Consider the following 14,582-nt stretch of genomic DNA (forward strand, 5'->3'; position numbering starts at 1 on the left):
CCCAATTCTACCTTACAAGTCTGGCTAGACCAGAGGATGTACACTGGTACAGATAGGAACCGGAAACATAGGGAATCCAGGGCAGATGATCCCTTCAGAACCAGTGGTGAGAGTGGTGATACTGGAGGGTGGAGGGGAGGTGGGGTAGAAAGGGGGTACCGATTATAAGGATCTACATATAACCTCCTCCCTGGGGGATGGACAACAGAAAAGTGGGTGAAGGGAGACTTCAGACAGTGTAAGATATGACAAAATAATAATTTGTAAATTATCAAGGGTTCGTGAGGGAGGGGGGAAAATGAGGAGCTGATACCAAGGGCTCAAGCAGAAAGCAAATATTTTGAGACAGATGAGGGCAACAAACGTACAAATGTGCTTGACACAATGGATGGATGGATGGATTGTGATAAGAGTTGTACGAGCCCCCAATAAAATGATTTTTTTTAAATGTCAATTCCCTTATGTATTAATGTATAAATCTAATGCAATCCCTAAAAATACACCCATAAGTTTTCAACGGAGTATCTAAATACTGCTAAACAGGTGCAAGGGCCAGATCTGACCTCCTAAAAGGACAAACCGATTTGTCTTGGAAGAAGTGCAGGCCAGAGTACTTCTGAGAGGCAAGGGCGGCAAGGCTTTGCCTTGCATACTTCAGACACGTTGTCAGGAGAGACCCTGGAGAAGGACATGGTGCTTGGTAAAGTAGAGGGCCAGCCAAAAAGAGGAAGGCCCTTGACAATATGGATTGACAGTGGCTGCAACAATGGGCGCCGTCATAGGGACGATAGTGTGATGGCGCAGGACCCGGCAATGTTTTGTTGTGTTGTGCACAGGGTCACTGTGGGTCGAAATCCACTCACTCAATGGCACCGAACAACAACAAAATTAGGGACGTTAATGGGTTACCCCAAGTCAGGATAGGTGTACAGTAAAGATACAGCCAGTCATTGGTGCACAAAAACACCTCTCCTCAGCCACTAGCCAAGCCTCTCTGTGGTCCTCAGCCTCTCAGCCACTGGGTGCCTTGGCCTCTACCTCTGTGAGCCAGGAAGCCCGCCCATTACTCTGCCTCTCAATTGCATCATCTCGGCACTGCTGTTCTGTTCTGTCTCACGATCTCTGCCTCAGCCTCTGGCCTTGGCCTAGCTCCTTTGCTCTGTCCCCTGGTTGCTGTGCCACAGCCTCTAGTGCCTCTGGGCTCCGCCTGCACCACCTCAGAGAGCTCGAACAGGCTCCACTGGTGGCTCTTCATCCTTGATGACCCTGGGATGTCACTCTCTTTCTGCTCCTGAGATAGCGCTCTTCTATGGAGGTGTGCTCTGTGTTTTAGCAGCCCCTCTCCGCATGAAACAAAGGGTGGTGACTTAGTGCATTTACGTACATCCCACCTTAATCCTGTCATTAGCATAACAGAGAACTCCCTTCCAAATGGGGTTATCTAACCTTCTTACAGAGGTTAGAATTTACAATACATCACAAAAGGCTTCCAGCTAGCAGGGCCATGGTAGCTGAAAGCATTGCAAGTACACCGATGTTAAAGGCCAGGTGGGAAAGTAAATATGCCAGAAGAATGAGGAAAACCCCCCAAGAAGAGCTATAAGGGAAGACTAGCTTACCAGACTTGAGACATTTTCAAGCTTTTGAAATTTAAACTGTTTAATACTGACACGTGAATAGACAGGTAAAAAACAAACAAAAAATCCAGCTACAAACCATGTACACATGGAAATTTAGTATATGATGTAAGTGGCAACTCAAGTTACTAGGGCAAAGAGGAACTTGTTAGGCTTTTTGTTGGTTTGTTTTTTACATTTAAATTCTTCATACAGCTGACATTCCTTTTCATGTACTGAGTGAGGTAGAAAGGATCCAATTTTACTTCCCTGCCCCATTGATATTGTATGCCAACTCTGTCATATACTAAAATTTCACGTATGGGTATGTTTGGGTCAGAGCCTGGACTCTTTAGTCTGTGCCCATACCACTATCTTAATTACTATATGTTCTCATTAATTCTTGATATCGGGTTGTTCCTCTTGGCTGTTTTCTTCTATTTTAATGTGTACAGGCTTTTTCAGGGACAGAAGAGCAGGACTTCAGAGGCTAGGAAGAAGGAAGTTAATGGTGGGGTTGCCAGAAGCAGTAGAGTCCCTGCCAGCTTGCTACCCCTATTTCTTCCTTTGGGCCCCACCCCACCATGTAGCACAGAGACAACAGCTAAGCTTAGATTTGTGTGAGCAGTCTTCCCTACCCTGTATTTTGAAGCTGTGGTGGGCGGAAGCCCAACCTCCATCAGGCAGTGGCAGTCACATCTTGGGAGGATGGCTCCAGTCCCCTTGCTAGGCCCTTATCGATTGCAGATCACCAGGAGTACTCCGAGGGTTGCTTTGTTCAGTTGAATGCACAGAGTCACCAGCCCAGGGGACTACTGTCCGGGGGATGACCCTGGTAAAAAACTTGGCTTCTCTCTAATAGCATTATTAGGGAGTACAAATTGTACCGGCTGACACTGCCCAGGGGTGGGGTGACACCAAAATAGTGGTCTATAAAAATGTTTCTGTAGTTTTTCAGCAGAGTTACTTTTTTAAAAAGAAATCATTTCATTGGGGCTCTTACAGTTCTTATACCAATCCACACATCAATTGTATCAAGCACATTTGTACATATATTGCCATCATCATTTTCGAAACATTTTCTTTCTATTTGAGCCCTTGGTATCAGCTCCTTCCCCCCCCCCCTCCATCCCCTACCCTCCCACCCTCGTGAGCCGTTGATAATTTATAAATTATTTTTATTTTCATATTTTACACCATCTGCTGTCTCCTTTTACCCACATTTCTGTTGTTTGTCCCCCTCCCCCGGGGGGGACGGGGGTTGTACATTGATCCTTGCGATTGGTTCCCCATTTCTCCCCCTTCTCCCCCCTACCCTCATGGTATCACTACTCTCACTATTGATCCTGAGGGGGTTATCTGTCCTGGATTCTGTGTGTTGAGAGCTCTTATCTATAGCAGTGTAGAGGTTAGAGTTTACAATACATCACAAAAGGTCTAGCCAGATTTGTAAGACAGAACTGGGGTCATGTTACTTGGGGGGAGGAAGCTTTAAAGAACTAGAGCTGCAGTTCTCAACTTGTGGGTCGTGACCCCTTTGGGGGGTCAAATGACCCTTTCACAGGGTCGCCCAATTCATAACAGTAGCAAAATGACAGTGAAGAAGTAGCAACGAAAATCATTGTATGGTTGGTGGGTCCCCACCACATGAGGAACTATATGAAAGTTTAGGAAGGTCGAGAAACACTTCTATAGTTACCCTGTTTCCCTGAAAATAAGACAATGTCTTATATTAATTTTTGCTCCCAAAGATGCGCTAGGTCTTATTTTCAGGGGATATCTTATTTTTCCATGAAGAAGAATACGGTGCACATTTATTGTTGAAAAAACCGGAAATGTATTACCTGTATACGGTACAGTAGTAGTTGTCATCACAAACCAGCATAACTAGCCAAACAGAATCCTACAGCATCAAGAATTTCTTGTTACTACCATTATTTCCGTGTACAACAATCTATGGCACATTTACTCGCACTTCCTGTCTGCTCCGGCTGCGCTGCGGCTAATAGTGAGCTGCGCAGCAGCGCCCACCGCTACGGTCCAGAGTCCAGAGTTATGGTAGCTTCTAGGGGCGTTATCAGGGAAGCCTTATGTTCGGGAAGGTCTTATTTTCAGGGGATGCCTTATATTTCAGCGAAAGGCAAAACTGTAAGTAGGTCTTATTTTCGGGGGATGTCTTACTTTTGGGAAAACACGGTAGTTGTAACAACAAAAACGTTTGGGTTTTGTTTTTTTTTAAGCCCTGCTTACATGTGTCAATATCTCTGTAAGGCTAAGCTCTCTGCTAAATTATTTTTTTAATCTCTAATGCATTCTGGTCAGAACTAGCATTATTACTCAATTTTGATGATGCTTTAAACTGTGCGGTTTTATCTGCATACCTATAAGAACACACTGTTGTTTTAGTTGCTGCCAGTGTTTTTATAATCACTGATTTTTGTCCAATTTTCTGGTGTTTTTTCAACAAGGTTGTGGTAATTAATATTTGTGAGCCAATACCAATAACTCTTTTGAGAATAATGTAGTAATTAATGGAAAAGAAGAAAAAATTTAAAGGGCTTCTGCTCAGTTACTAATAACTAATAACCAATAGTATTACAATTTAATGTAGAAATATTTTACAAACAAGTTTATTGTTAGTATTCTTAAACTCTGAAAAATATAGCATTCAAATACTTTACAACTATAGTTAGCCCATCATCTTTTATAGTTACAATTGATCATAAACACACTAAGGATTCTATAAGGTCAGCTCCCGTGCTTCTCTCCAGCCAGCCCCTCCAGCACATTATTTAACCTGGCCTTGCACACTTACGGGTTGGGGAGGGGGGGGTGTTGCTGTGGCACTGGGGAATTCCCCTCCTTTGCCACTCTCACCAGGTGATTCATGTTGCAGCAAATATGTAATAGATGGAATATGACCCCAAAGTCTTGCTGGATCTAGTCCTGTCTTTGAGCCCAGGATCAATGGTTCCCATGAAGTGAGTCAAAGAGGTGGTGCTTTGGTGTAAGAATCAAAGTATTTGGAAATGTAGGGATTATATGAGAAGTAGGACAGGAGTGGGAAGGAACTGAAGGAAGGCGCAGGAGAGCGATGTCAATTGACTGGGAGGGCTCTATTTGGTGATGGGGGGAAGAGCAATTTTATTTTATAAGTTTAAACAAAGGACTTATCGTTAATGTACAGTTTATTGCATTATCACACAGTGAACACGCTCCTATTACCTACATCCAATTTCAGAAACAGAACATGACCAGAACCCCAGCCCAGTTAGAAGTTGATGGGCTTTGAGAGGCTTGAGTGGGACGATTCCGAGGAGATCAGTGAGCTTCGGGAGGTGTATACTTTCAAGGAAAGTGAAGCCTTCAGTTCCTTGAGTCAGGATAGAAGTCTGGGTCCAGTGCTAGAGGCGGGGGCGCGAGCACCAAACTACAACCTTGAGTCTGTCCCACCCAAGTGTCCAGCACATCTCAAGAGCAGATTTGATGCATTGAACACGAATGGCAGAAGATTTGATGAGCTGTGGATGACATGCAGAACATCAGACATAAAAAAAGCAGAGGTCACTAAAAAGAGAGGAAAGGAAGAAAAGACCAAAGTGGATATCAAAAGAGACTCTGAAACTTGCTATTAATCATAGAGTAGCTAAGGCAAATGGAAGAAACGATGAACTAAAATAACTGAATAGAAATGTCAAAGAGCAGCTCGAGAAGACAAAGTAAAGTGTTCAACTGAAATGTTCAAAGACCCAGAGTTAGAAAACTAAAAAGAAAGAACACACCCCACATATCTTAAACAGAAAGAATTCAAGAAAAAAAAATTCAAGCCTCAAGTTGCAATATTGAAAGATACTGGATGATGCAAGAAGGATCAAAAGACGATGGAAAGAATACACAGTCACTGTACCAAAAAGAAGTAGCTGACATTCCACCATTTTAGAAGGGAGCTATGAACAAGAACCAGTGATACTGAAGGAAGAAATTCAAGCTGCACTGAAAGCATTGGCCAAAAACAAGGCTCCAGGAATGGATGGAATACCAATCGAAATGTTCCAACAAGCTGATGAAACACTGGCTCATCTATACCAATAAATTTGGAAGACAGTTACTTAACCAACTGATTGAAAAAGATTTGTATTTATACTCATTCCATAGAACGGTGATCCACCAGAATACACAAATTATAGAACCGTGTCATTGGTATTACATGCAAATAAAACGTTGCTGAAGAGCATTCCAACGTTTATAGCAGCCCACTGACAGAGAGCTGCCAGAGGTTCAGGCCACATTCGGCAGAGGATGTAGATGTCAGATGGATCTTGCCTGAAAGCACAGAATAACCAGAAAAAAACGTTAAAACGTTTCCTTGCAAGACATTCAGCTGTGTGGAACATAACAAACTATGGATAGTCTTGGGAAGAAGGGAAATTCCAGAACACTTCACTATAGTCACTCGAAACTCTTAAATAGATCAGGAGGCAGTTGAGTGGACATAACAAGGGAATACTGACTGCATGGTTTAAAATCAGGAAAAGTGTGCACCAGGGTCGTATCCTCTCACTCTACTAACTCGATCTGTAAGCCGAGCAAATCATCAGAGAAGCTGTATTATATGAAGAAGAGTGCAGCATCAGGATTGGAGGAAGGCTTATTAACAACCTGTGCTATGCAGATGACACAACCTTGCTTATTGAAAGCGAGGAGGACTTGAAGCACATTGTTGTGGATCTGGATGAATGGATTTTGTCCTGGATCTGGATGAGTGGATTAGATTTTGATCGCTCAGATAAGCACTAGGCGATCAAAATTCACTCATCCAGATCCAGGGCATATCATGAGCTCTGGGTGAACCTCTCAGGAGTACAGAAGGTTCTGGTACAGGTTAGGAGAGAATGCAGGGGCCACCCTGGATGACCCAGAATGCCCTAGGGGGAGCCCTGGGGTTCTTATCGGTAGGAACAATAGGCAGTATAATGGAGGGAGGAGTTTGGGGTCCTTTTCTTCACCAAAGAAAACACTTTCTTTTTTTTAACCAAGCAGATACAGGTAAATAAGACACCTGGGTATTCCATTAAATATTTGTCCCCATTTGCAATTCTGGTTCCCCTGTCTCCAGGGACCTCACATGAGTCCAGGGCCTTTTGGAGTTCAGGGAGCAAGAACCAAGGAAGGTAGAGGGCCCTCACGCCTGGGCCCAGATGTGGAGGTAGGAAGGCTTGAGAGAGTATTTGGAGGGTTTGCCATCCCCGTTTTATGGGGAAAGATGAACCGGCAAGGTATCACAGTTTTAGTGAAGGGACAACAGTGTAGGGGGAGGTGTGGGGTGGATGGGGTCTGGACTGGCCTATGTAGTTGGCCCTGATTCTGAACCCATTGTGCATTTCAATGATGTAAATATTCCCTTCAAAGTTGGTCAGAGAAGAGGTAGGAGAGCAGGGAGATGGCAAAGCTTGGGAATTTTGAGATCCTACCCTCTTTCTATCTCACTTTTTCTCTTCCCAATGTCATCACTTCCAAGGAGTATCCCACAGGTCACACAGGTGGGGAGCCAGGGCCATCCCGTTTTCCAGAGTCCCTGGCTGCGTTATAGAGGGAACTTTTGGTCGCCTGGAACTTACCGAGTCTGCTCAAATCAGACTGGCAGTGTAAAACCCAAGGGTGGGAACAGGAACACGCAGAGATTTGGGCGGGGCCTCCTCACTTGACAACATCAAAAGGCCCAAGGCGAGGAGGAGAGGGGTTTACCAACTGCTTCTGACCACCAGGGAGTTTTGTGAATGGAGGAAGTTGGCAATGAGGTAGTGATACAGCATCAGGGAGAAGAATTTAAACACAGAGAACCCTGTGCAAATAGGAGGGTCCCTTGATAGAGTGAATGGCTTTTGGCTAATAACCAAAAGCTTCAAGCCATCCCAGCATGGCAACAGAAGACAAACATGACTATTTGCTCCCCACGGGGCACGGTGGGTCTACTCGGCAGTCCATGGGCCAGCCAGGAGTCACAACCGACTGGATGGCCCCAACTTTGGTGTGTTAGAGGAACATGTTGGGAAGTACTGACTAGAGAAATGAGATAACTACTAAGTTATGGTTGACAATGCAGGTTGTTACCAGCATCGATGTCGCGTATCACCGATGCTGATGTCAACGTTGAGCGTCAGGACCAATATGTCCAATGCTGTGAAAAGATGCATGCGATCCTGCACCTCTCACCCCCTCCCCATTGGTCCCAGGATGTTCCCACCAGCTTATCGACGAGAGAGGTTTTGTACATAGACACTGCACAAGGACACTGCCTGCTGGGTGGTAGCTTTTATTTCATTGTCTGACCGAGAGATGGGAGTGGGAAAGAGGATGACCAGTGGGCAGGCTCAGGCTTCGGTTGGGGGCCGAGGTTCATGCCATCTGGGGCTTCAGGGACTGCCAGGTGCACAGCCCTGGCTGTTGTGGCAGGCAGGCAAGGTGGCGGCTCTGGAAGCCCCTCTCCGAGCCCAAGAGGAGCTGGTCCGTCCACAGGCAGTGATCGTCACTCTGCAGCTTGCAGGGCACGGAGGTACAGGGAAACACCTGGCGAGGGAAAGGAACCTCTCTGAGGGCTTCCCTCTGCCCTGTACCTCCCCCTCTGGAGCAGAACTTTCAACTCCTTAACTTTCAAGATCAGTTTGCTGGGAACACTTGGTATTGCCCCACCTAGCTACACTCAAGACCAGCCTGTCTCATTGAAGGGACAGTTATTGGGCTCGGCAGGGCAACCGTAAACCAGTGAAAGGGCTCATTTCTCAAGAATGATGGTTGGGAACCAGTTGCTGGGGGTCGGTTAGTCAGGTTTCCTGGGGAAGCAGCGGGCAGTAATAGGGAAAAATTGGTGGGTGGGATGTTTAAGCATAGGCATAGCCAATGAGGCCTCAGGACTAGTGTTGGGGTCAGAGGGCAACAGGGGCTGTCAAGGAACAGTCAGAGCTACAGACCAACTCTCAGGGGTGCTGGAGAAGTCAGTGGGTTTAGGGAACAGCACTGTGGGTTCTTGGCGAACATTCCATGGAACTGAGAAACAATCCTAAGGAGTTGAGAACGCACAGAGGGACTAGAGAATAGTCACCAGGGAGAGGTGACCAGATGGACAAAGAATGGTCAGAAGGCCCAGGAAGAAGTGAATACCAAGGGAACAATCAGAATTTCCAAGGAGAGAGTGTCAGGTTTGGGAGCAATAGGAAGAGAGGTCAGGGACAGCCCAACAGAGCCCAACAGAGCAACCATAGGGACAAGGGACCAGGACTAGCCAGAAGGAGTAGGAAAAGCCCAGGGCACCAGTGTCCAGGAGAAACGTCGGGCCCAGCCACTTACTGTGCATTTCTCACAGCCACCAGCATAGACCTTGGTGAAGCCTCGGCGCTGAGCAGCACTCAGCCTGTTCCAGGGAACTATAAAGCTGCACATGGTGATGTGCAGGTGCCCGTTTTGAAGAGTTCCTAGGAAGACAGGGAAGCCAACAGGCAGGTTGTGATTAGCTGGGCCAGGGGCAAGGTGACGCATAATTGACAGTCCTGGAGCAAAGATCCCATTGGGGAAAGCTCCAGCCCTTTGATAGGCTGAAATTCAAGCAATACCCATCTCATTTCAACTAGGACCATTCCCTTGGAATCCCCGAATGCCCCATGGTTACTAGATCGTTTGGGAGCCAAGTTGGATGTTACCGGGTGTAGGGGTGTGGTCTCACCAGTGATGAGAAACTCCTCACTCCGGTTCTGGGACTTGTGAATGTATCCACAGATGCTCTCCATGATAGGGGTGTGAAGGAAGCGGATATCAGAGGCATCCCCCAAGATGTCGAACCCTTTGAACATCTGTTAATAGATGAGAGGAAGAATCTCTTGCTTTACTGATAAAAGCCTTTCCCTCAGTAGTCACATAGTATCCTGAGACCACAACCAACTTCCTTGCCAACTTGCCACCAGCATCTTCTATTTTGATGGGGAGGAAAATGTTCAGACCTGCTGGGGAAGGGACAGATAGGATACCTTGGTCATCTTGATCTCGTAACGCTGGTATAACATGGTCTCGTTGACTTCTGGGGCCCCCATGAACTTGGCTCTGATGACTGCAGTAGGGCAGGGAAAGAAAGGAGTCAAATGGGCTGCAAGGGTGAATACAAATAAAACTAGCACAATAGTCTTTTTAAAAGCTCATGTACTTCAGGAGTGGTTACTGCATACCAGACAGCACAATAAGCGATTCACATAGTCTCTCACTAGCTTCACTGTACACTGTGTACGGCTCAAAGACGTTTACCTATCTTCATTTGTAATTTACTCGCCAAACATTTTGGAACACCAACTCTGCACCAGAAGGTCCCTAGATGGCGCCAATGGTTTGGCTTGACTGCTGGCCTAAAGGTTGGTGGTCTAAAGCTCCCCCTGGGTAGCATGGAGGACAAGTCCTACCACTCTGCTTCTGTTGAGATGGCAGCCAAGGAAACCCTACCGAGCAGTTCCCGTTGTCATTTGGAATCAACTTGAATGCAACTAACAACTGTGTGCCAGGCATTACTTGCTCTGTGCAGTCCTGTACTCATTCAATAGCTTTTTTTCCCTCCCCTCAACATACGCTACGTGAATTCCCTTGTGGAACTCATATGCTAGCCAGGGGGAGACATGCTAGAAAAAAGCAAAATGCTTGTAACTAAGCATATGGGATGTAGGAAAGTATGAAGTCTGATTGAGAATGATCGTTAGGATAGAGGGATTGAGAGTCCTAGGGGCCAAGGGTTCAATTTTAAACAAGATTGTCAGGGAAGGCCCCCCTGAGGGAATATTTGAGGGACATACCCTCACCCATGTGGACACCAGGCGGAGAGAGGGCCAGATGAGATCTCATTCACTACCATTGAGTCAATACCAGTTCATAGGGACCCTTATAGGACAGGGTAGAACTGCCCCTCTGAGTTTCCTAGACGGTAACTCTTTACAGGAGTAGAAAGCCTTGTTTTTCTCCCAAGGAGTGGCTGGTGGTGGTTTAGAATAGCAGGTCTTGCAGATCACAACCCCCTGCTCCCCCCACCCCCACCTCCGCCAGCCAGGGCTCCTGAGATGGGATCAGGTCTGATGAAATGAAGAATGTGTGAGGAGGCCAGCGCAGAGGCATAAGTGCAAAATCAGGCAGAAATGCTCTAGAAGCAGGCACCACTGTGAACCCACTGGCCTGAGAGAGAGCTCAAAGTATGTGGGTAGGGTGGAGTGCAGACTCACCGAAGTCAGAACTGCAGAAGACCATCTGTGGGTGCGGTGCTGCACAGGTACAGGCTCTGCTGGCAGCAATCAGGCACAGCAGCAACAGCATGCCAGAAACCAGGGGCGAGGAGAGGGCCATGTTGGGTTCTGCGGGAGTCAGGAATCAAAGCAGAGTGTCAGGTGGTCCCGGCACGGCTGACCTGCTGCTGCCTTGAGCCAGCCTCCCACCCTAGCCTATTGCCAGGTAGCCTGAAAGGAGATTTGAGGTATTCGTTTGGGCTTGAGGAGTTTGGTGGATTTTTAGGGGGCTGGTGATTTGGGAGGTCAAGCATTTAAAGAGATGTGGTGTGGGGGTGTCTTAGGGGATTGGGTGAGTTGCGGGGTTGGGGAGTTTGGAAAGTAAAGGATGAGAGCTTAAAGATTTAGAGGGGTTGGGGGCTGACAAGTTTGGAATGCAATTTTGGGGGTTTAAGAGAGCTGGAGATGTTTGGGGGGAGATTGAGAGATGAGGGGCTATAAACCTTGAGTGATTTAGGAAGTTTGAGGGAGTCTAAGTTTTAAGAAGGTTAAGGAATTTGGAGGAGGTTGGGGATTTGGGGACCAGGGGAGTTTAGGGATAAGGAGGGATGGGATGGGGAATCTGGAGACTGTCAGGGAATTTAGGAGATTTGTCAGGTTAGGAAGAGTTGTTAATAGTGGGTCCACAGGTTTCCGGAGTCAGTATAGATGTCTGGGGTTTGGGAGTTTCAGGAGCCGAGTTTGGTGAAGCAGTTCCAGCCCCCCTCCCTCCCTTTCCCGATTCCAGCCCGAAGCCCTGGTGCCCGCAATCCAGGCACTGGAGCGGACAGGCCTGCTGGCTGGCAGGAAAGTTCCACCCCAGCTCCAGGCTCTGCTGGGCCACCCAGGGCCCTGCCTACCTCTGGTGTCTCTCGAGGCGCTGAGTCTGTGGCGATGGCGGCAGGGCTCGAGCCGCTGGGGATAAATGTCCATTCGAGGGGCGGGGGTGGCTGTGGTACGGAAACCACAGGAGTCCAGGCTTCCTGGACGCATTACTCATCCGCCCACCATGAGCTCAGAGGCCAAGGGGCGGGCCGCTGCGGAAAAGGGGATGCACCCTCTGCCTCTCGGTGGGGGGCCCCCCTCCCACTTCAGGCCTCTGCCAACCCTCCCCCATGTCCACGTCATGCACCAATCCTTACTAGCAGCCTCAATGGAAGATTTATAGGCAGGAATCCCCCCACATCCCTTCAAAATCGCCAAACTCCCTCCACCATTCCCCCAGCACCCCAAACGTGCGCGAGCTTACACACACACACACACACACACACATCGTTTTCCTCGTAGATCTGACTCTGGTGAGGTGCAGAGGATGTAGGGAAGCAGTGAATTCAGTAGAAGCAATACAAGAACCAGGGGCTTGAATGGCGTCGTGGGTGGTTATGCATTGGGATGCTAACCCCATGGTCAGCAGTTTGAAAGCACCAGTGGCTCCACTGGAGGAAGATGAGGCTTTCTATTCCCGGACACAGTCTTGGAAACCCACGGGGGTGGGGGGGGGGGAGTAGCTGTACCCTCATCTACAGGCTCCCTCTGAGTTGGAATGGACTCAATGGCAGTGAGGTGGATTCAGGTGGTTTTTGTTTTGTTTTGTTTTTAAATAAAAGAAACTAAGTCATGTGAATGGAGGTACAGAGTTTAGTGACATCAAGTGACAGAACTGGAATTTAAGCTCAGGTTACCTGGAGCCAGAACCTGCTCTGCAAAATGCAGCCAAATAGTCAACATTTCTATAACATCTCATGTGTACCTGTGAAGGAGCCCTGATGGGAAGCTAACCACAAGGTCAGCCGTTCAAAACCACTAGCCACTCCTTGGAAGAAATATGAGGCTTTCTACTCCTGCAAAGATTTAAAGCCTAGGAACCCCTCAGCAGCAGTCTATTCCGTCCTACAGCATCACTATAGGGTCTCTGAGTTGAGATGGACCCGATCGCAGTGAGGTATGATTTGTTGGTACCCCACTCGGGCACTGGTGGCTCAGTGGCACATCCTCAGCTTCCACTGGGGAAACCCATGTTCAGCTCCTGGCCAAGGCACCTTGATAGAGTACAGCCACCATCTGTCCCGGGAGGCTTGCGTGGTGTTCTGATACAGTTTCCAGACTAAGGTAGATTAGAAAGAAAGACCTGCGATGGACTGCAAAGGAGCCAACAAAGCCCCTGCAAACCACAATGGCCGGAGCCTCAACCCGTCAAGGCGCTGGCGCAGGACGGGGCAGTGTTGTGTTCTGTTGGGTGTGGGGTCATCATGAGTCAGGAACAGCTGACTCCTTGGCAGCTGACAATATACTGTCATGCCAGGCACTGGGCATTGTTCACCACTTAAAGTTCAGAAACCTGAGATGGGAACTGGTGGTTTTCCCATCTTACAGATAAAGAAATTTGAGACATTCAAGGAATTAAAGTGTCCCAAGGTGGTTCAAGGAAGAGACTCCCATAAGCAGTCCCAGTCTCAGAAACCCACAGGGGCAGTTCAACCCTGTCCTATAGCGTCGCTATGAGTCGACACCAACTTGATGGCAGTGAGTTTGGTTTGGCTTGGTTAGGGTTGGGTTGGTTGGTTAGGTTGGGTTGGTTTGATTTGGGTTGGTTTGGTTAGGTTGGGTTGGTTTGATTTGGTTAGGTTTGGGTTGGGATGGATTGGTTTGGTTAGGTTTGGGTTGGGTTGGGTTGGTTTGGTTAGGTTTGGGTTGGGATGGGTTGGTTTGGTTTGGTTTGGTTTGGGTTGGGTTGGGTTGGTTTGGTTAGGTTTGGGTTGGGATAGGTTGGTTTGGTTTGGTTTGGGTTGGTTTGATTAGGTTTGGGTTGGTGTAGTATTAAATTAAAAGTGGCACGGGAGGTGGGGGGCCAGCCCCCACCACTAATCTCGGGTTCAGTAATACTACTTCTGGGTTCTGTAATTACAATTGTACGGTTGAGATATATAAGTATTATATTAAAGTCATCGAGAGCATGAGAGACATTACAATAATACAGTCAGACACATTACATGGTAGCATTGGTCACCTCAGCCCAGCTTGGTGGTCCACGTGGAGAGAGGGGGAAGGGAAGGAGGGCAAGGGAACAAGGGAGAGGGGGAAGAGAGGGGAGCCAGAGAGAGTCAGAGAGGTCCGAGAGCTCTATATTGCTGACTCACACCTATATACCTTTTGGGGACAAGCCAGCCCACTAGTTACAGGTAGAGACACATATGTCACAGGGAGAAGCTGCACTATAGGGTACACAGCAATGAGGGGGTGGTCTCTGGGTCTCTATAGGAACCATTATCAGTAGAGTGCAAATCCCTCCTACAGGAACCAAGCTAATGGTCCCAAGCTTCAGAGAGAGGTAGTCCATTGTCTCCAGCAGCAGGGAGCAGGGCTAGTGCAGCCTGGCAACTGATCGCCCTCAGGGGGGGAAGTGCCTGCGCATCTGACCTCCCCCCACAGGTTGGGATGGGTTGGGTTGTTTGGTTTGGGTTGGGTTGTTTGGTTAGGGTTGGGTTGGGTTGGTTTGGTTTAGGTTGGGTTGGCTTGGTTAGGTTTGGGTTGGGTTGGTTTGGTTTGGTTAGGTTTGGGTTGGGATGGGTTGGTTTGGTTAGGTTTGGGTTGGGTTGGTTTGGTTAGATTTGGGTTGGGATGGGTTGGTTAGGTTTGGGTTGGGTTGGTTTGGTTTAGGTTGGGTTGGTTTGATTTGGGTTGG

The 14,582-nt window shown here is 47.7% G+C and overlaps 2 protein-coding genes across 3 annotated transcripts in view; one reads left to right on the forward strand and one right to left on the reverse strand.

Moving 5' to 3' along the window:
• The window catches only part of SYN1 (synapsin I), a 52,389-nt gene that overhangs the window by 28,158 nt on the left and 9,649 nt on the right, over positions 1-14,582 (forward strand). The window lies entirely within an intron of this gene.
• TIMP1 (TIMP metallopeptidase inhibitor 1) lies at positions 7,914-11,863 on the reverse strand. Its single transcript, XM_004713183.2, has 6 exons — positions 11,761-11,863; positions 10,862-10,990; positions 9,635-9,714; positions 9,334-9,460; positions 8,961-9,085; positions 7,914-8,183 (listed from the first exon to the last, which is right to left on the reverse strand). Exons 1-6 carry the CDS (start codon positions 11,831-11,833, stop codon positions 8,013-8,015), a joined length of 705 nt encoding a protein of 234 aa, XP_004713240.2. The 5' UTR covers positions 11,834-11,863; the 3' UTR covers positions 7,914-8,012.

The sequence above is a fragment of the Echinops telfairi genome, unplaced genomic scaffold (assembly GCF_000313985.2).
Source record: "Echinops telfairi isolate 266 unplaced genomic scaffold, ASM31398v2 ScPeMD7_19;HRSCAF=73, whole genome shotgun sequence".
In the NCBI taxonomy this organism is placed as follows: Eukaryota; Metazoa; Chordata; class Mammalia; order Afrosoricida; family Tenrecidae; genus Echinops; species Echinops telfairi.